General features: G+C 34.2%; 1 protein-coding gene across 3 annotated transcripts; it reads right to left on the bottom strand.

The window, feature by feature from the left end:
* Positions 1-16,292: 16,292 nt before the first annotated feature.
* Positions 16,293-22,982, bottom strand: LOC109072931 (C-X-C motif chemokine 11-like). Of its 3 annotated transcripts, XM_042717450.1 has the most exons (5): positions 22,879-22,982; positions 18,374-18,497; positions 17,847-17,945; positions 17,519-17,615; positions 16,293-16,396 (listed from the first exon to the last, which is right to left on the bottom strand). In XM_042717450.1, exons 1-4 carry the CDS (start codon positions 22,943-22,945, stop codon positions 17,555-17,557), a joined length of 351 nt encoding a protein of 116 aa, XP_042573384.1. In that variant the 5' UTR covers positions 22,946-22,982; the 3' UTR covers positions 16,293-16,396; positions 17,519-17,554. The 3 variants fall into 3 exon arrangements, with proteins under 3 accessions (XP_042573384.1, XP_042573383.1, XP_042573385.1); XM_042717449.1 differs by lacking the exon at positions 16,293-16,396 and having other exon boundaries at positions 17,146-17,615; XM_042717451.1 differs by lacking the exons at positions 16,293-16,396; positions 22,879-22,982 and adding an exon at positions 18,899-19,128 and having other exon boundaries at positions 17,146-17,615.
* Between the last annotated feature and the right edge of the window lie 318 nt (positions 22,983-23,300).

The following is a 23,300-nucleotide window of genomic DNA, read 5'->3' on the forward strand; positions in this document are numbered from 1 at the left end:
GGGTTAGTAAGATTTTTTAATGTTTTTGTAAGAAATCTCTTATGCTCAACAAAGCTATTGGGTCAAAAATAGAGCAAAAACAGTAATATTATGACATTTTCAAATAAAATTTGATCTGTAAATGTACATATTTATTAAAATGTTATTTTTAAGCAAATTTTTGATTACTTCATTCAATGTCACATGTCACATTATTTATATATGTATATATATATATATATAGTGTATATACACATATACACACACACACACACACACACACACACACACACACACACATATATATATATATATATATATATATATATATATATGTTTGTTTTGTTTGTTTGTATATATATATATAAAACAACAATACAGTTGTCAAACTAGACGGTGTGCATTTAAACATAAAAGCCTGATCATCAGTTCAAGCATTGTGGTATCCTCAAAAAGAGCAGATTTATTTCCTAAAAGAGTATTAATGAAAATGTTTTTGATTGACTCAATACGTAGAGTAAAATTTCACAGTTAACATGTTAATTAACACCTAATTTAATTTTGTGTGTTTCATATCAATTTATGAAGACTGAACACAACAGTCAACTAATTGAATTTCATAGTCAGTTGTATTTGTAAATGCGTTTTCAGGCATACAGAGCATGACTGCTTAGATTCAGGAGGAGAGAGATACTGTCCAGCTGCAGAAAGGCATGTAAGAGGTGGAGCAGAAGGTCTGCTCAATGCAATCAAAACGTGGGCGCTTTATCCCTGCCTCTTTCCTTTTTTATTTGTCCCTACATGTATTTTCTCTCCTAATTCCCACCTCTCTGGTTTGAAATGTACATTTCCTCTTGCCCACTGGGCTGCTGATGGATGCAAAGTGGCATCTGAAGACACCGGAGGCTCTGCAGCAAAGGCTGCTGAGAGCCGCCCAACTAGAGAGCGGACTGCAGAACAAGGCACTGAGCCATAGCTTTGAGAATCACTCCATGGAGAGAAACAGGTGAATGAATACAAATGCATATTAATGATATAATAATCTAGCTTTGTATAAGGAACAAATTGACATTTAAGTCATTATTCAGAGGTAATATTTTCAGCAGTATCTCTTAAATGTCATTCATGTTTCCTTATTTAAATTTGAAGAGCTGCACGTATACAGTACGTGACATGAGAACTATGTGTGTTTTGTGTCATTTCCATAGTCCATGCAAAAAAGAAAATAACAGGGCTTGAAAAGTGTTATTTGATGTTATTGAAAATTTTCACTGTGAATATTTTAAAGTTTTATAGGAAATTTCAAGTTCAAAATTTTTGGGGGGACATCAAGAAACACTGGATGCTATAACTTGACACAATAAAAGATATTTTCCCATTGACATCATAATAATATAAAGGAGTTTTGGGTCAGTATTTTTTATTTAACATTTTTATTCAGCTAGCATAACTTAAATTGACTTTTACACTGTTACAAAATAGTTTTATTAAAAATAAATAAATCTGTCCTTTTGAACATTTTATTCATCAATTAAACCTGCAATCAAATGTATGACAGTTTTCACCAAATATATGTTAAGCAGCACAAGCAGTTTTGACACTAATAATAAAAATAAATCAAATAATAATGATTTCCGAAGGATCATGTTTCAGCTTTTTCATTGCAGCAATAAATTACATTTTTAAATATTTCCAAATAGAAAACACATCTTTTAAATTTTTATTATTCTCACAAAATTATTGTTTTTACTGTATTTCTAACCATACATATGCAGCCTTGGTGAGCATAAGAGACTTAAAAAAAATTACCCATCCAAACTTTTCAATAATAGTGTATGGCTTCTGAAAGTATGGAATCTTCCACTGTCATAATGTAAAAATTCATCAACAATATTATTTTGTGTTTCATGGAAAAAAGTAACAACAAATGGGTTTGGAATGACATGCAGTTGACTAAATAATGAGACCATTTTCATTCACTTAAGCAACATGAAGTTTAAGTATCTCCTTAACCAGGCTTGATAACCTCACAGCAGTGCAAACAGATAGAAGAGGCAATGGGTTTATTTACTCACATCAATTGTACCATTAGGCTGCTAGTCTGAACACATCCTTTATGCTCTTTCCCAGGTACACAATTAGCACTTTATGTCTGTTAGCGGTCCTAAACACGTGTGCTAACACTAAGTGACTTTACCCTCTGATGAATTGGTACTTGACTGAATAAAATCAATAGCAGCAGGTACGTGGCTTTGTGGTCAAATGCATACAATCACCATTGTTTTACACAATTGTGTGACTTTGGCATGATTCTTTGAGGACAGAATGAGGACGAGTGGACTGTTTTTCAAATGACTAACGTTTTACATACACCATTAAGTCCCTTGAGATATTTCTTAAATGTCTTTAAATTGGTGATTGAGTGATGTTTGCTGTTTTCTCTGGCCCTATTCCCTTTCTCCGCTATAGCCATAGTTTTCTCTGTTGTCTGAGTAGCATCTTCAGCAAAGTCTTTGATGCTGTCGTCAGCGGAGCGTTGCGAGTCGACAGCGGCGTTCAGCTGAAATGGTTCAAGGCCATTATGTGACGATCTCCACAACTCAGAAGAGAAAATAACCAGAGCCAGTCTCGCAGTGCACCAAAATAAACTCACAAGGGCCAGGAATAATAAGCTATATCCCTTTATTTTATGAAGATGGCATTCTGTCCGTACAGTCGTGTTGCAAAACTGGAATAAAAATCAAGCTGTGCTTACCAGTTGTACACATTTTTGCTTTATAGCAGTGTGAAGTGTTGGGGGTGAAAACAATTTGCAAGTGATAAAGTCACTGGACATCATTTTTTAACGTGAGCATGCGCATGAGCAGCAAATTATTTTTTTTTTTTTACAATTTTACACGGGTTGTCAGATTGAGGACATGCAACAAACACACGCACAATTGGAAAACAGAAGGCATCAAGCCTTAAGGCCTGTTTACACCAAGGACAATAATTATAAAGATAACGATAAAGTTCTTTAAATATCACAATTTAAAAAAATTCTCAATATTTAAAAATAGCAGAGTCCACAACACAGCGGGCACAGAGAAACAATTTCCTTAGACTCACTTTCAGTGTGATTTTTTTTCCAGCTGAAGAACGATAAAACATTGAATGCCAATTTAAAGAGACAGACCCATGTGCACTTAAAAAAAACAACAAAAAAAAAAACGATATTGTCCACTGGTGTGGACGCTAATATAGTTATCTTTATAGTTACACTGTTACACAAGTTGATGCTCTGGGGATATAGTTATTTAGATGGATGTAAAGTTTTAAGGTTGGATAGACTTTGCAATCTCTGAGCCAGTTCGCTTGTTGGCTTCCATGTATGTAGCAAGCTTCTTTTTCCGCCAACTGGCAACCCGGGTTGTTGAAATACTATTGGGTAAATTGGCAGTGGGTGGAATAATAAGGGTCAAAACAAAACCAGACATTCTGATACGAAACATACATTTCTAAATAGAATATTAGGCTGTAGCATTGTTTTTCAGAGAAAGAAGTATGTGAACTTAGCATGTTTCCTAAGTATTTGCAAACATATTATGGTACTTTTATGCAGTTTTTGATTTCAATAATGTATTTAATACATTATTAAAAATTTATGCTTTAGAACTATGCTTTTGTTAGTTTGTTTACCAGTGTAGTTAAATAATTTTAACAAATAAAACCTCATTGTAAAGTGCTACCAATATTTATTTTAAATGTTAATTGTATTATTTTTTACTAAAAACAGATCTGTGTTTACATATTGCCATTTCAGCTTTATTTGTTAGCCCATCACTATGGTCTTGTAAAAAGAAATTGCCAGATACTGTAATCAAGTACTTCACACTCACTTTGACCCGGTCATTCACCAGATGCTGACAGTTTTCCACTTCACAGCTCCTAACGTTCAAGCCTTCAGTCTTGCCTCATTGCACGGCAGATCAATATTGAGATTGTAGACATTCAGTGGTGATCAGCCTGTAAGTAAGGGCAGTCTGGACACAGCCACTGTTCTGCACATGCACTTGTGAAACTTACTTTTATAGGGCACTTTCAAAAGACTTATTCACACACTGTGTGTAATATTCTGTTTTCATTCACAACCAGCATCAAGTGCAACAGGTCAACATAATTCTGGCCAAAAACCACTGTCTGATCAGTAAAGACCTGCTTAGACCATAACAGTAAATGTTTGTATGTGAAAATTTAGTTCGATAAACAGTGTGTGTGTGTGTGTGTGTGTGTGTGTGTGTGTGTGTGTGTGTGTGTGTGTGTGTGTGTGTGTGTGTGTGTGTTAATTTATTATTAAATAATAAAAAATATATATTTTAAAAGAATAAGTGAACATTTTCTTAAACATATAATATATAAAATGAAATTCTTTTATTTACTCATTACTTCGCACTTTATATTTCTGCTTTTATGTAAGCACCACCTCCTGTCAAAGTGAAATGGTATTTTCATTCAGCCTGTCTGCCATTTTTGTGCATAAAACAGACAAATCACATGTAAAAATCATTAAAATTCTCATGCTAATGCTCGTGTTGGACTAAACAGGCCTTAAAGTGAAGAAGAAAGTAGACTATGTGATCATTAGATATAAAATCACCAAAAACCTTGCAGACTTACTTCAATTTAAACTATACTGTAAACTTAGTATTTGGTAGAAAATGTGGCAATTTAAAATGCGAGCAATCAAGCCAGCTCTTCTGATATTTCTCTATTCAATATCCAGTGTATTTTTGGTGGTCATATTGTGCCTCATTCAACATTCACCTGGCTTTGACCTAGTCTTTACCACAGTCACTCTGGGGCTGACCTGCACAGCTGATGTAGATAAAGTCACCTCACTGCACAGGCTGTCAGCGCTCAGATCTGACTCTGTGTCAGTTTGAACCCTGGTCGACACAGGTCTGCACGCGCAACAATGAGGGCAGAGCTAAATGTGCATCATTCAGGGATTACGGAACGTCGCTGGAGACGTCAGTCCATGCATTTAATGCTGGACTAACCAGCTTTACGTCAGTTCTGCTTTGATCTTTTTTCTCTGGAGAACCCCAGAGGTAAAACTATGTTAGCAGAAACTTTCAGGGTCAATAGGAGACCTACAATAGCTTCAGGTGAGTTCTGACGTCCTGCTGGTGTTGAACACCACGTCCAACCGGCCTTTGACGTCAGTGGTGATTTTTGTCATCCTGAGACTGAAAATACCCTTCAGAGGTTCTTGTCTGAACAATAAAGTTAGTGCTTCTCTGCCCAGTGCCCACCACGAAAAGAACCACATGGTTGAAAACATTTAAAGGGGCCAGTGATAATTTATCTTTTCATGATGATTTTCGACTCTTTCTCTGACTCTTTCTCCAGTTCGTTAATTGGATTTAATTGGTACAGTTTTGCTGCTGTGCCTTTAAGACTGATAAGATGAACCACTTTTCAGTACAAACTTGTGAGTTGTGGATTTGCTGTCTGTCTGTCTGTCATTCAAAATACATGTCTGCCTATCCATCTAATCTATCTATCTATCTATCTATCTATCTATCTATCTATCTATCTATCTATCTGTATGTCTGTATGTCTGTCTATGTTTTGATGTCTGTCTGTCTGCTATTATCTATCTGAACTATCTATCTATCTATCTATCTATCTATCTATCTATCTATCTGTCTGCCTGCCAATCTATCTATCTATCTGTCTGTATATGTCTGTCTGTCTGTCTATTTATATATTGAACTGTCTATCTATCTGTCTGTATATCTGTCTGTCTATCTATCTATCTATCTCTCTATCTCGTGTCTATCTATCTATTATATATTGTATTGTCATTTTATTTTTTTGTTATATTATATTTTTTTTTTGTTTTGTTATTTTGGTATTCTATTTTATCTGCTATTTGTTTTGTTATCATATGATATATATATAATTATATTTATTTATTTTTATTGTGCTACATGCTTATGCTGTCTCCTGCAGACCTTTTGGGTGATCTAAGTGTGTTGTTGGTTTGTATATGTGGACGATCGTTCAGATTGATCAGTATTTCATTACATTCTATGTTTCTCTTTGGATGTTGAGGTTAGTTTCCGTTCTGAAAGTTCAAAACGTGTTCATTGTACCTTTTATTTGAAAAGATCAAGGCCTTTGATTCCTCACAATATGACCCCTTTAAGTGACGTAACATACATACAGCCTGTGGTGTCTAACCCATACTGAATTCGTGCTCTGCTTTTAACCCATGCAAAGTGCACACACACAGCAGGAACACACACTGCCGTGAACACACACCCAGCAGTGGGCAGCCATTTATGCTGCGGCGCCCGGGGAGCAGTTGGGGTTTGTGCCTTGCTCAAGGCACCTCAGTCGTGGTATTGAGGGTGGAGAGAGCGCTGTACATTCACTTCCCTTACCTACAATGTCCTGCCGGCCCGAGAATCGAACTGGGAGGATTGCAAGTCCGACTCTCTAACCATTAGGGCCACGACTTCCCCATTTCATTACAGCTTAGTTTTAATGTTCTCTTTGGACTGTGGAGGAAGTTTTGAGTTCCGGGTTGTTCTTTGACATTTCTCCTCCAGAACTATTTAGCGCTCTCCAGGCACACCCCTATCTCAGTTCTCCTTATAAAAGTCGATTTCATTCTGTCTCTCAGTGACCATGAATCTCTGATCCAGTGCCTTGGGTCATGTAGGTGCATTCTCATTTTCCCTGACCCTTTCTTACCTTCATCTCCTGTCCGTTGCTTCCTTCCTCATTAGGGGCTTTCCATCTGCTGAAACAGGGCTTTGAGATCTCCACTCTCCTGCCTTCGAAACTTATCTCTCTCTCTTCTCTATTCCCTGTCGTGATGTTCAATCTCTCTCATAGTCTAGTGAGGGCCTTCCTCCATCTGTACTATCTCCCTTTTTGCCCTTTTAATTCTCCTTGATCTGTCATCTCTCTGCTTTTAATAAGCGTGATCATTCTCTTTCTAGCGGCAGAAAAACCTTGGAGTCATTTAAGAGTTACTCGACACTGGTGGGAGTATGTCACGCTTTGGCAGTGTTCAGCTTGTCATGGAGCGCTTTGGTTTCTGTTCCTTTTGTTGTGGTGGCTTGCGTCTTGTTTTCTCTCTCTTTTGGGTCTTCAGTGCGCTTATACTCTAGAATTCTTTATGTTTGCTGGGGAGAAAGACGGTGGGGGGGATGTTTTCGGAAGGATGCATGTTGCAAACATTCACACACAAAAAACATTCTCAGACTTCTTTGGTGTATTTTTGTGCCAGACAAAAGATGTCAAAAGTCTGTGCCCGACAAAAGATGTCAAACATCACCAGCAACAAAGATGTCGCTTTTGAAATCTTAAACTCATTAGGGAATCAAAGTAACGCTCCAGGATGAATTGGACAGAGTTTTGTTTACAGTTTCATGTCATGCGACAATTGCATGTACAGATGCAACTGATTATACAAGTTCCCCCAGGAACTTTTCTTTTCTTTCTTTCTTTTTTTTTTTTTTTCCTGCAACTAATGCAAGTGATTAAAATATCAATGAACAAATGTTCTGTTATAGAGATCAATCAATATCGTTTTAACATGGTACCAGATACCAATTATTTTAGTATTTAGAGTCCAACCAATATGCAAAAGATAATTTCATTACATTTTTTATATTATGTTTTTGTTACATATTTATATAATTTGCGTAATTATTGTATTGTTCTGCTGCTTTTGGCATAGCAATAATAAATCATGACATTTTAATTCACTTTAATGTTTCTGCATTGTATTTAATCATATAAAATATTTTTTTCTTGAGAATGAATGGCTGAGTTCTACAATAAAGCTAATATGATTTTCATATTATTAATTATAATAATGTATACAACATTATTAAACCATAATTTAAAGAATCATTTTAAATATTATTATTATTATTATTTGTAGTAGTGTTGTTTTTATTATTATTATTATCATCATCATCAGTAATAATACTAATGTTTATAACAATAACAGAATGATAATAAGCGTTTAAAAATAATATTATTATTGAATTAGTACCAGTATTATTGATTTAGTTAATGTTTTAGTTGGTTAATAATAATAATAATAATAATAATAATAATAATAGACTCTAACATACTGAACACTGTGTCGCTCAATATGACAGTGAACTACTGTACAGCAGCCAGCTTTGACGCAAATCTCCTCTGAAAACTTACAAGTTCTGGAAAGCTATCAGAGGCGTCTGTGGCACATTATTCTCGGCATGCTCAAAAACTTTCATACAATTTGTCGCCTGTCCGGAGCCGGGATATCAGTTTAGGGGTCACTCCGCAACAGTGTGCAGGGTGAAGCACTTATAGGATCTGAGTGGGCCTGTGAATAACTAAGAGTCTGATTTGGGATGACACCTCTTAGATGGGGACAAATGGGGGGCTGGGCGCTCCGCTTGCTTCACCTGACCCTTGACACAACTCCTTTTGTGGTGCTGCAAGGGGTGGGTCACCTGTGTTTTTTCAGAGAGAACCAGATTAAAAGGTTAATGGATTCAGTTCAGTAGAACTGCCAATCCTTTACAGTGGGCACACCAGGGTGAGAGCAGATTTGTTCGGCATATTGATGCAGGGGAGGACGGTTTTGAAGGTGCCTCTGCTGCCCCCTCTGGGCTATTAAGTATCATTACAAGCTCAATACGTTAAAATGGAGTTGAAAAAAAAAAAAAAAAAAAAAAAGATATAACTCAATAAACGTGTGTACAATTTTTTCTGGATGTCCAAAAGCAGAAAAGACTTCCCTTAACACTTCCAGCAGAAATGCATCACTTAAAAGCTATACCATTTCAACAATTGCAAAAATAAAATGTTGTCTATTTTTATTGTTACTACTGTCAGATTTTAATACATTAATGCAGTGTTCTTACATAGTTTAGTGGTTCACGGTTGACTCCTTGTTAAACCAGGATTTGTTAAAATCGTTTAAAGAAATGTCTCATTATATTGTGAAATATTATAATTTTTTTTATATTTTAATATATTTTTTTTAAAAGTAATTTATTCCTGTGATGCAAAGCTGAATTTTCAGCATCATTACTAGTCTTCAGTGTCACATGATCCTTTCAATAATCATTCTAATATGCTGATTTGATGCTCAAGAAACATTTTCAGTGTTAAAAACAGTTCTGCTGCTTAATATTTTTTTGAGGAGAATGTGATACTTTTTTCAGGATTCTTTGATGAGGATTTACTTGAAATAGATTTTTTTTTTCTGTCTTTACTGCCACTTTTAATCAAATAATTGCATCCTGTATAAAAGTATTAATTTGTTATTTTTTTCAGGATTCTTTGATGAGGATTTATGGTCCCCTAGGTGCAATTATAGTATTACTATAGTTTATATTTTTTTTTAAAAAAAACTTTTAAAATGTAGTGAATTATGACATTTTCCCACCCTGTTTCTCATCCTTTGATTCAAACAGTCTGTTTTTGGGTTGTTTCCTCTTTAAGAGTTCAGTGTTAACGCCCACTGTTATGATTGGCTAACGACAGTGCCTATGGATCAATTATTAAATTAGCACTGCCGTGACTGGGACGTCTGCAAAAAATAAACTGCATCCATTTTTCCCTGACGTCAGTATCTTTCGGCAGCATATTCAAAGATGTTGTTTGTCCACAGCCAGGAACAGCACATCTGCGTGGCATTGTAATTTTCCTGTACACAGACCCACTCGCTGTCCGTCGAATGAACATTTGTGAGGCGCGCGGCGCGACAACGATACGAAATGAGGCTGGAGGCGGGTCATATGCACATGGTTGGAATGTCACTTCGCACCGTGACGTCACTTCTTACCATGGATCCAGAACGAGCTGTATTTAGAGCTTGATTAAATAAATGGCTCGTTTATAATGGGGAGGACGTCTTAAGCTATGAAACTTTCAGGATGTTTTTAATGGTACAAAGACCTCTTATATTCCAAAAGATCAAGGCAAATTTGGTTTCTCATTTCATGACCCCTTTTTTTATAATGTTATTGAGTCCTGTTTTATTGTAAAAGATCAAGGCAAATTTGGTTTCTCATTTCATGACCCCTTTTAACATTATTTTTGCAGCTGAAGAATAGATTTATTAAATTTTTATCTTATGTTCTCTAAAGCATAACGGGTGAAGAGATATCAGAGAGATGATCAATTATTTGTAGAGCTTACTAAGGCAAGGTTCACAACTAATATTGGTCATATTTATTATATTTTCAGCCCAAAGCTTAGTGATAAGACATATGATTTTCACTGGGAAGACAATAAAATGAGCATAAAATCCCATAAATTCCTACTGACACCCATATCTAGAGGATCAGAACATCACAGAGGCCTGAGGATGCGCTCTTTTGACTCTGGACAGTAATAAACCACTCAGAACACCTGCTCTAGATACCACACAGCAATGGATTAGCAAGTACTGGGAAAGTTGTCAAATGGAAGTAACTTTGTGTGTGTGTGTGTGTGTGTGTGTGTGTGTGTGTGTGTGTGTGTGCGTGCGTGTGCGTGCGTGCGTGCGTGCGTGCGTGCGTGCGTGTGTGTGTGTGTGTGTTTGTATGCGTAACAGTTCTCCATGTCCACAGTGGGCGTCTGGACAAAAGAATCCAAGTCAGTGACCAGAAACAATGTTCACACTGTTCCAGTTTATTTCCTGCAGGCAACCTGTCACCTCAACACACAGCTGACTGGAGTGCTGCACAAGGCCACATTTAAGGTCTGCAATTTAATCTTCAATTAAAAGTTTGTTGTTATTATTATTATTATTATTATTATTATTATTATTATTATTAATCATGATATGTTATCTTAAAATTAACAAGTAAAATTAGCAGTGGATGATGACTGGTTGACTGGTAAATTTTATCATCTAAAAGTTATATATCTTAAAAGACTTTGCCCTCTCAAGTAGCATTATTATGATGATGATGATAATTATTATTATTATCATCATCAGCAGCAGCATAATCCTTAAAATACTACTATTATTATTCTATTGCATTTAACTGAAAAAACAGACCTTTAATGAAATGTAATAATAATAATAATTATTATTATTATTATTAATTTTGCTATTTAAAATTAATTTAGATTATTTGTGATTTGTTATCTTAAAATTAACAGTATGATTATGTATTATTATAAATTGTATTTAAAAAGTTGTTAATATTATTCCATTTCTTTTAAATAAAGTAACAGACCTTTATAATAATAATAATCATAATCATTTAATTCATTGGGATATGTGATATTATAAACTTCATAATGAACATCTGTTTTGTTGTTGTGTAATGATTAATTTACGTGATCACTGGCTGTCAAGTTTAAAGCAGTGGTTTAGAAAACGTTACTTGGCTTATTAATTTAATATATAAATTGTATTATCTGATAGCTAGATATTTAAAAAGATGTTGCCCCCTCAAGTTGCTTTAATCCATTGGTTTTGTTAGTAGCTTGTAGCTTGTTCTTACTTTTTCCAAACAGCAGTTCGACTGTAGTTGATCTACTTTAAATCATGAGCTTGACAAGCTTCGGTTTCACAGTCTTCCTGACATTGGTCCATGAACATGTGATTGGCATGATGGGATATTATATCTCGCTTTAACCCAAGAGGATGTGTGAAACATAAAAAACATAGTCCTTCACTCTGAGATACATCGGGGAGAGGTGTCACAGTCGAACCGTTTTCTGAGATTCAGCCACCTGATTGATATAGCATGTTTTCCTGCCCTGGGAGGATTTATTTATTTATTTTTTTTTTCAGTCTTGTCATCAGCTGCTTTAATTGAAGTCCAGCATTATTTACAGCTCGCCCGCTGACCCCCAGCAGTCTGCGGAGTCTGTGAAAGCAGTTTAAAATGCGGCACATGAATATTGCATGCAAGTGGATGTGATATGATTTACTGTTTCCTTTGTTCTGATGGTGACATCAACATTATCTGGGTTCTGTTTCATCATCATAAATAAAATATTTGCAGAACTAACAAACAATATGTGTTTGCTGGACTGCACAGATGCATGGGAGAGATATATTCAATGAGAATTTTCTAGAAGCTATATGTCAAATCACCAGGAGCATCATATAGGAAGAATTGATTTCAGAAGAGCTGTGTTTTCTGATAGCTTGCTTCACTTGCATGTACTTTAGAGCATTGTTATACCTTTCAGTTCACTAAACAGTTAATCTTGTGTGCTCCTCGTTTGGGAGTTACACTTATGGTCTTTGTGGTCAAAACCTTATATGTAACTCTTTTTTTCTTCAGTAAAATCAGTCTAATATATTTTTGTTCAATAATATTTGTTCTTTTTTTCTGTATTTTGAGAGAATTTCATGGTACTAATTAATATTTATGCAGTAATAAAGATTTTTGAAAATATTGAAAATAGTAAAAAAAAAAAAAAAAAAAATTCAATTAATGTAGTATTTCAGATTAAAAAAGAGACTAGGCCTTTTTTAAAATAAATAAGTAAGGATGGATAGTACTTGTTGGTGAGAGAAAAGAAAGAAAATGTTGTTTTTTGGTGTAACCACTAGATTCCTGTATAGGACTTTATAGGGAGGCCTGTGAATTCCCTAGTTGTTTTTATACATAATTATTTACTTTTATTAGGTTGTGGATTAAGGCATTCTCAAAGACTACGTTTTGACAAGGTTTATATTTTTTGTTGTTTTAAATGTTGATTTGAAGTGTAGGTTTTTTACATTGTTATTACTACATACAAACCTGAACACTGAATGCAGTTTGCTACACAAATCATTCAAATTCTATAAAAATGTAACAAAAAATAACAGGAATGCTTTATCAGAGCTTAATCCTTCTGGGTTTGATCTGAATTTAACCTCTTATTTTAGTCTTCTGACTCATTTTGGCTATATGGTTATAGTCATACCAATTCATTTGAGTATGTATAATTCTGTGTGTGTGTGTGTGTGAGTGTGTGTGTGTGTGTGTGTGTGTGTGTGTGTGTTTGTTAGTTTTGGCTATATGGTTATAGTCATACCAATGTGTTTAGAGTGTAACCCTGTCCTTGCTGTCCACTTTGTTTATTTGCATTGTATGTCAAATTATTGATTTTATATTACATTTGAGCCGTGTTACAGTCACACCATTCATAGGTGGTGTGTGTGTGTGTGTGTGTGTGTGTGTGGTGTGTGTGTGTGTGTGTGTGTGTGTCCAGGTTGTGTGTGCCCTGTGTGTTGGTGTACAAGTGTGTGTCCGCACGTTGTGAGTTGGTGTGTTGATTTTGCACTCTAGATTTTTTTAGATTTTAGATTTAGATTTTTTGCACCTAGTTTTAGAGTTTGCAGTACCCCTTCATTGCTGTGTCATTTTTTTTCTGTAAACTGGGTCCCCTGTAGATTGTTCACATAGTGCTAAAACTTTTTGTATTTTCTTTTGTTTTTTCCCCCAGTTTCATTTCCTATGGTCGGTCATTTTTTGTCCGAAGAACTGAGTGTGGCTATTTTTTGTGTGGCAGGAGTGTGTAGGCAGAAAAAAAAGTATAAATATTTTTTTGACCAATATTATATTTTTTATTAAACACTTAGTGACCACACTGCATTTTTATTTATATTGGAATTTGTGTTTTTTTTTTTTTTCTAATTGGTCATATATGGGGGCCAAAAAAATACATTGTAGTGTGGTGCAGTGTGTGTGTGTGTGTGTGTGTGTGTGGTGAGTGTGACATGAAAATATTGAGACACACTGAATGGTACTGTAATGCATTAAATATTTGTGTTTGAGTGTTCAATAAATCTGATGTAATATAGACATTTGAGTTCAAACTGAACAAACCACTGTGTGTGTTTTATATATGTTGTGTTATATAGATTTTTTTGAGCCAAAATATATAATTTTAAACTGTGTGTAGAAATAATAATGTGTAACACAATTTTTTATAACCAACAAAGAAATTTCAATAATTTGGTGGTCTTAATTTTGGAAATGTCCCCTGTGGGCGTGTTCAGGATGCTATTTATGGAGTGCTATTACTTTTTTGAAAGTGATTTTGTGCCATATCGCCAGTAAAAGTCCATTGCTAGAATTGCAGATTGACCTTTTGAAGAATTTAGTTAAGTTAGGAAGAGAAATGACTACATTTTTGACAATTTTTTAAGTATTTAGATTGGTTAGGTTTTTGAATGTTTTCATTTTTTTTTGTTTTAAATATTTTTTGAGAAAACTGTGAAGTTTCTCCACAAAAAAAATCACATTTAAATTGGCAGCTTCAACATTAACTCCTTATGTGGAAGCTAAAAAACCTTGAGACTTTTTGTGACACATTATTAAGGGTTTCTGAAATTCAAGTATCATGCTGAGATCTTTGGGAAAAAAAACTTTGATAATGCAAACCCCTTTTTTCTCCTTTCCTCTATATGTGTATGAGTGAAAAGTTAAGAAAAAAGATATAAAGAGAAAGAAATAATATTTTGTGGGTATTTTTTATGTTTTTTTTTGTGTTTTTTTTTATTTTATTTATTTACTTATTTGTATTTTTTATGTTTATTCATGTATTTATTTATTTACTTACTTACTAACTTATTTTTATTTTTGCATATATTATTTTAATAAATTATTAAATTAAACCAAAATAAATAAATAAATCACCTGAGAAACGCATTTAAGGAAATATCTTTAAATAATGCAAAATATAATTACAAAATGAAGCCTTATTTTATCTTTAATTTATTTATTTATTTATTTATTTATTTATATTTTTATTTTTTTTTTTGTTTTTTTATTTTTTTTTTTATTTTTTTTTTATTTATTTTTTTATTTTTTTTTTTTTTTTTTTTTTTATTTTTTATTATTATTATTATTATTATTATTATTATTGATTTATTTATTTATTTTCATCTAAATAATGAATGGATTAGACTTGGGGTTCATTTTATTTATTTATTTTTTAACTATGCTTAAAGCCATCTTTGTTTTGATTTCATTTATATAACTTAATTTTGCTGCTTCTCTGAGAGGAGATATGAATTAAAGGAAAGAGACAGAGAGAGGCAAAGCGTTAACTGGACTGACAGTGTGGAAATTTATTGAGGATCTATTCTTCTCTCCACTCCCTCTTAGTTAATCCCTGAGAAAAGCTTTGATTTCCCCTGAGAGGAGGGAAAGGAGAACACACACACACACACACACACACACACACACACACAAACCTTTCGGGCAAGTTTACGTCCTCCGTGCAAAGACGTGCTCCGCTGCTCTTTACAACAGTATTGACAGTGACAGTATATGGAAAAAATAAATGATGGCATAACAGGATGAAAGCAAAACGAAAACGTCTTTTAAAAATATTTTATTACTTATATATATTTTCTGCTTGCACATGAATGACTTTTATTTAAAAAAAAAAATAAGCAATGTATTTCTTTTGAAATTGCTTATTTCATTCAGTTGTCTAACAGCGTGTAAATATAATGAGCTGCAGATTTGTGATGATGTGAAATTGTGTGGTCATTGGCTTTCTTTTAATTTTTACTCAATATCTATTTTAATTTTTACTCAATATCTACTTAAACATATTTTAAATTAAATTAATTGACATAGAGGTTAAAGGTCTGGGCTGGAAGCCAAAAAGGTTTGAACCACACACCCTTAAGCAAGACACTTGGATAAACGCATCTGCTAAATAATTATTTTGTCATTAGTCAAACTTTAAGGCATTTTGAGTGTACATTTATAGGCATGACCAGTAGATGGGGCTCGTGTAAAATCTGCACGTCATTAGTCGTCAGTGTTATCTATGACAAAATCTCTGATCTTCCTACGTCTGTTATCTATGCAATACTCCTACATGTTTCCTATACAATTAATCATACACATATTCTCAAGAGGAAAATATAATGGATTTGGAAAATGAATGTGCAAAATAACTTGAAATTGGTTTTTATTACAAAACTCTATAAAGTCGCTTCCATTATGAAAATATTTTGTTTGGTAGCCTCAAAATGTATTTCATGTGTTATAAAATTTAATGCCAAAGAATCATTGTAATGTGAGTTAATCAGCTCTAACACATCACATATAACATTAAAGGGCCTGGTCAGACAAAAATAATAAAACACATTTTAACTTTTGACATTATAAAATAAGTTAAATTATAAAACCATTTAAAATAACGTCATTTAAATACTATTTGGAGTTATGATATATTCAGTGCTTCAGCTATACAGCTAGTGAATTCTAATCCAAATGCTTTTGTCTTATAAATATGTGTTCTTTTGTTTACTTCTTGGAGTAATGGTGTTTTTAGGTGTTTTGTTATTTTAAATCAGCTGCATGAGGCCAACACTCAAAACCCAGGATTCTGATTGGCCAGTGCAGGGTCATGTCACAGGATGACATTCCACTCACAGGGTTTCTAGAGTTTCCAGTAGGCCCAGCTGGCCATCGGGAGCATCCTTGCTAAATAAAAGTAATCATTTCTAATAAATTAGAATTTATTTATCAATTAGAATTAACTACACCAAACCCCCCATTTTGGTCCATGGGTAATGTTACAAAAGTTTTTTTTTTTTTTTTTTTCTTTTTTCAGATAAATGCTGATCTTTGGATCTTTCTATTCATCAAAGAATCCTGATGTACTCAACTTTTAAATATTAATTTATAATAATAATAATAACAACAATAATAACAACTAACTACTATGATTCTTGAACAGCAAATTAGCATATTAGAATTATTTCTGAAGGATCATGTGATACTGAAGTCTGCAGTAATGATGCTGAAGACTCAGCTTTTTGATCACAGTAATAAATTACATCTTAAATATATATTCCAATCGGAAGCAGTTATTTTAAATAGTAAAAATATTTCAGAATATTACTGTTCTTGCTGTACTTTCTATCATATAAATGCAGGATTGGTGAACAGAAGAGACTTCTTTAAAAACATTAAAAATCTTTCCGTTCAAAAACGTTTGACTGGTAGGTTTATTAAATCTAGGGTATTTAAGTCATTGTAAGATAAATAACATTCTTTGCTAACAACTGAAATACTGTAAGGTGAATGTTTTCAACAAGGTGGACACAGTTCACAGGGAAATGGAAAGATAATGGAAAGGGAAGTGAAGTGAAGGTGCAGTGCAAGAGAGAACCTTTAATTATTTTCCACAACCCCAGACTAAGGATTTAGACCTTTTTTATTTGATGGCCATACAAATAATAGAGTTGTCTGGTTTAAGAAATCGTTGTGGATGTATAGGCTATATACAGGAAATAAGAGGCCAAAATTGCACCTTTTGGGGTACAACAGCTTGTCACTTGAACAGGACCCTTAAAAGGACATTTGTTCCTTTTTTACCCCTAATAGGTATGCCTTCAAATTAGTATCTGAAGGGTACAAATTACTACTCTTAAGGTACTAATATGTATGGTGTACTGCTAGGGTGTCAAGCTGTTGTACCCCAAAAGGTACAATTTTGGCCCTTTTTTCTGTGTGGCCTGGATGAGATTTTCCGGCCTGAAATTTTGCCCAAGTCCGGCCCTGGTTTCCAGATTCCCCCTTCTGTCCTCCTGTGCTCCTCTGCACTTTCATTTATGGCTTTCGAAGCAGTTGGATATCTTAAAAGTGGGAGTGTTGTTGGTGTTCTTGCTGTTGCAAATTAAATAAGAAAAGTGCACACATTAATCTAATGTCTAATATGTCCTCCTAATATTATTTTTTGTATACATGTTAATTAAGAAAATTAACAAATTGATTCTTATCCTTAGTAAAATTTCTAGTTATTGTTATGTATACCATCTTATTAGATTTGTGGCTAATATTGTTTAGTATCATTATTACTGATTGAGAAATGCAAGTGACATAATAAAATGTCCGTACTTGTTCCAGCAAGTCTGCAGGTTATTTCCTTGTTTTGTTTCTGGACTCAAGCAGCGCTGATTGATTTTAGTTGAGTTATTCACGGGTTTTAGTGTCAATCTGCAGACATTCAAAAAAATGCATCAAATTAATAAGATTCAGTCTAGCTTATAGGATTTCATGCAAACAAATTTTACATAAAGCTTCATACCTTAAGATTAAAACCTTAAGTTTTAAATTAGTCTAACCAAGCTTTTTCTGCAGTAAAGTGTATTAAACATGTTAAAAACTCAATATCTTATGCAGTGTTGCTTCATAACCAAATTTATCTAATTTCGAGGACTTGAAGATATAAAAAAAAAATAGACCTGTAATACTATATATATATATATATATATATATATATATATATATTATATATATATATATATATATATATATATATATATATAATATACAGCCAGTTTACAAGTTATAGTGTCTAAGGATGTCACTATAAATATAAAATGTAGCATTTATTACATGCAGGTTAAGAGACTGACACTTACATGATTTCAACCATGTCACACTTCGATCTTCGGGGGAAAATAGAGAACTCTTCAATTTCTTCTCTGGGGACATATTTCGTCACACCGTTCAAACACCAGCACCTGTCAGGTCCGTCAGCTACAGCTGTTAACATAGAAAAGCATAGAAAGATTCATTTAAAGTGCATGATTCTGACAGAAGATAGTAATTCTGCATAAAAAGCTCTTGTTCACATATATATATAGCCAGTTTACAAACTTATAGTTTCTAAGGATGTCACTATAAATATAATATGTAACATTTTATTATATGCAGGTTAAGAGATTGACACTTGCGTGATTTAAACCAGGTCACACCTTGTTCCTCAGCTAGGACTGTTAACATAGAAAAGCATAGAAAGATTCATTTAAAATGTATGATTCCGACAGAAGATGTTTATTCTACATAGTTATTCTACATAAACAGCTCTCTGCATCATGCGAAAAAAAGCATCAAGGCAATACCTGACTATAAAAAGCGATATTAAAGTGTTATTAATATCTTACCTCCACTCAGTTGAATACAAACTACTGCAAGCAGCAGCAGGAGAAGGGCTCTGGGTAAAAATGCCATAATTAACTTGGCTAGTGTATAAGGTAAGAAACACTAAAAAAATATATATATATATATAAAATCAGCTGCAGTAGTTTGCTGAGCTTTCAGACAAAGTAGTAAGTCCTAGTGGAGCTGTAGTGAAAGTGTGAGGAGTAAAGCCTCGCCTCTGTCTTTTATAGGGATTCCAAGACCCAAAACATTTCCCAGATATCATGCCGTTTGCTACACTGGAATTTGAGATGGCTATAATGCGAGGTTTATACCTCTATAAGAAAGCATGAGGAGTCAGTTGTTTTGACCCATTTTCACATTTTTTGATGGAGTAAGAGACAGAAATGCGGAGAGGGGGTATATGTTGTCTTAAATGGCTGCAACTGTCACTTAAGACCATATACCACTTTTCAATTGTTAAGATTCTGTATATTTAAACTTTACAATTACATTTATGCATTTAGCAGACGCTTTTTAAATCTAAAGCAACTTTTGCTATAAATTTTTTTTACAGTGCTGGGATTTGAACCCAGCGCTGCTAATGCAATGCTCTACCACTGAGCCAAAGGAACACAGGATATCCTTTATTTACTGTTTTGTATTTGTTTTTTTTGCTTACATTTCATTCCTCTGTATAATTACACTAATTTTTCATTCTGAAAATTACTTTAGAAAAATTCCATTAAAACTGATTAAAGTGACAGTAAAGACATGTAAAATGTTAATAGATAGAGTGGTGTGAAAGTGTTGCAAATTGGTTTATTAATGCTACGAATGTTTAACTACCTATTTTTTGCTGCATGTCACACTTGAACGATTCAGATCAAACAAATTTTAAAATGACACAAAAATAACCCAAGTAAACACACAATGCAGTTTTGAAATGATTTAATTTATTAAAGGGAAAAGCAGTGCAAACCTGCCTGGCACTACGTGAAAAAGTAATTGCCCCTAAATCTAATAACTGGTTGTGCCACCCTTTGCAGCAACAACTGCAATCAAGCATTTGCGATAACTAGCAATGAGTCTTTCACGTCGCTGTGGAGGAATCTTGGCCCACTCTTCTTTGCAGAATTGTTTTAATTCAGCCACATTAGAGGGTTTACGAGCATGAACGGACTGTTTAAGGTCATGCCACAGCATCTCAATCAAATTTAAGTCCAGACTTTGATTTGGCCACTCCAAAACCTTAATTTTGTTTTTCTTCAGCCATTCAGAGGTGGACTTGCTGGTGTGTTTTGGGATTGTCCAAGTGCGCTTGAGTTCACATACTGATGGCTGGACATTCTCCTTCAGGGTTTTCTAATAGAGTGCAGAATTCATGGTTCCATCAATTATGGCAAGTCGTCCAGGTCCTGAAGCTGCAAAGCAGCCCCAGACCATCACACTACCACCACCATGTTTGGCTGTTGGTATGATGTTCTTTTTATGAATGCTGTGTTGGGTTTACGCCAGATGTATGGTACACAGACACCTTCCAAAAAGTTCTACTTTTGTTGCATCAGTTCACTTGCCCAAAAGTCTTAGGGATAATCAAGATATTATTTTGCAAATGTGACACGAGCCTTTGTGTTCTTTTTGGTCAGCAATGGTTTTGCCTTGGAACTCTCCCATGGATGCCATTTTTGCCCAGTCTCTCTTATTGTTGAATCATGAACACTGTCCTTAATTGAAGCAAATGAGGCCTGCAGTTCTTTGACCATGGTTTGCTGGAGTACCAAAGCCTTAGAAATACCTTTATAACCCTTTCCAGCCTGATGCATGTCAACTATTTTGGTTCTCGTCTGTTCTTGAATTTCTTTAGATTGTGGCATGATTGTGTTGCTCTTTAAAACATGCGTCATACATCAGACAAGTTCTATTTAAGTGATTTTTTGATTCAGCAGGTCTGGCAGTAATCAGGCCTGGGTGTGGCTATAGTGAAATTTAACTCAGCTTTCTAGAATAATGTGGTTAATCACAGTTTGTTCATGATTTAACAGGAGTGGGCAATTCATTTCATTTTTCTAACAGCGTGTACATATAATGAGCTGTAGATGTGTGATGATGTGAAAATTGTGTGGTCATTGGTTTTTCCTTGAATTTTACTCAATATCTATTTTGAACATAATTTTAAATTAAATTCATTGACATAGAGGTTAAAGGTCTGGGCTGGAAGCCAAAAAGGTTTGAACCACACACCCTTAAGCAAGACACTTGAATAAACGCATCTGCTAAATAATTATTTTGTCAATCGTCAAACTTTAAGGCATTTTGAGTGTACATTTATAGGCATGACCAGTAGATGGGGCTCGTGTAAAATCTGAACGTCTGTTATCTATGCAATACTGCTACATATTTCCTATACAATTAATCATACACATATTCTCATATAAAGAGGAAAATATAATGGATTTGGAAAATGAATGTGCAAAATAACTTGAAATTGGTTTTTATTACAAAACTGTATAAAGTAGCTTCCATTATGAAAATATTTTGTTTGGTAGCCTCAAAATGTATTTCATGTGTTATAAAATTTAATGTCAAAGAAACACTGTAATGTGAGTTAATCAGCTCTAACACATCACATATAACATTAAAGGGCCTGGTCAGACAAAAATAATAAAACACATTTTAACTTTTGACATTATAAAATAAGTTAAATTATAAAACCATTTAAAATATAGTCATTTAAATACTGTTTGGAGTGATGATATATTCAGTGCTTCAGCTATACAGCAAGTGAATTCTAATCCAAATGCTTTTGTCGACAACATCTGCGTCCGGCGGTTACTGGCAGTGCTCCGGGTGTTTTCAGGTCTTCTGTGATTTCCCATCAGCTGCATGAGGCCAACACTCAAAACCCAGGATTCTGATTGGCCAGTGCAGGGTCATGTCACAGGATGACATTCCACTCACAGGGTTTCTAGAGTTTCCAGATCCCCCCTTCTGTCCTCCTGTGCTCCTCTGCACTTTCATTTATGGCTTTCGAAGCAGTTGGATATCTTAAAAGTGGGAGTGTTGTTGGTGTTCTTGCTGTTGCAAATTAAATAAAAGAAAGTGCACACATTAATTTAATGCCTAATATATACTATGCATAAACATTATTTTGTGGATACAGGTGCATTAAGAAAATTAACAAATTGATTATTAACTTTAGGAAGATTTCTAGTTATTTTTATGTATTACCATCATGTTAGTTTTGTGCCTAATATTGTTTAGTATTAGTTCATTATTACTGATTGAAAAATGCAAGTGATATAATAAAATGTCTGTACCTGCTCCAACAAAGCTGCAGGTTACTGCCTTGTTTTTTGTCTGGACTCAAGCAGCGCTGGACAGCTTTAGATGCTTTATTCACAGGTTTCAGTGTCAGTCTGCAGACATTCAAAATACATCAAATTAATAAGATTCAGTCTAGCTTATAGGATTTCATGCAACAAAGTTTACATAAAGCTTCATCTACTTAAAGATTAAAACCTTAAGTTTTTAAATTAGTCTAAACCAAGCTTTTTTCTTCTGCAGTAAAGTGTATTACAACATGTTAAAAACTCATAATATCTTATGCAGTGTTGCTTCATACCCAAATTTATCTTATTTCTTTATCTTATTTTATGTCTAAGATGTCACTATAAATATAATATTCAGGTTAAGAGATTGACACTTACATGCTTTCAACAACGTGTCACACTTCGATATTCGGGGGAAATAGAGAACTCTTCAATTTCTTCTCTCGGGAACCACGTTTTTTCTTCAAACTTTTTCAAACACCAGCACCTGTCACGTCCATCAGCTAGGACTGTTAACATGGAAAAGCATAGAAGGATTCATTTAAAGTACATGATTCTGACAGAAGATAGTAATTCTGCATAAAAAAGCTCTCTGCATCATGCCAAACAAGCCCCAAATGTCCTGCAATACCTGACTATAAAGTGATATTCAAGTGTCATTAATGTCTTACCTCCACTCAGCTGAATACAAACTACTGCCAGCAGCAGCAGAAGAAAGGCTCTGGGTAAAAATGCCATTACTAATTTGCTAGTGTAATAAATAGGTAAGAAATGCAGAAAGTAGTGTAGTAATGGTGTAATAAGTTTTGAATGAATGTAGTAAATTTTTTTGGAGTTGTGGTGGATGTGTTGGGAGTAAAGCCTCGCCTCTGTCTTTTATAGAGATTCCAAGACCCAAAACATTTCCCAGCAATCATGCCATTAGCCACACCGGAATTTCCAAGTTTCTGCCTGTTGGAGCAGAGTCTATGGGAAGGAGTGTAAGTGAGACAGAAAAGTGGGGGGGGGGGGTGGCCTTGAAGGAAAAGTAAGTGGACAAAATAATTCCAAAGAAATGCAGGTTAGAAATAAAAGAAATAAATTGCTGACTGTA

The sequence above is a fragment of the Cyprinus carpio genome, chromosome B1 (assembly GCF_018340385.1).
Source record: "Cyprinus carpio isolate SPL01 chromosome B1, ASM1834038v1, whole genome shotgun sequence".
NCBI lineage: Eukaryota > Metazoa > Chordata > Actinopteri > Cypriniformes > Cyprinidae > Cyprinus > Cyprinus carpio.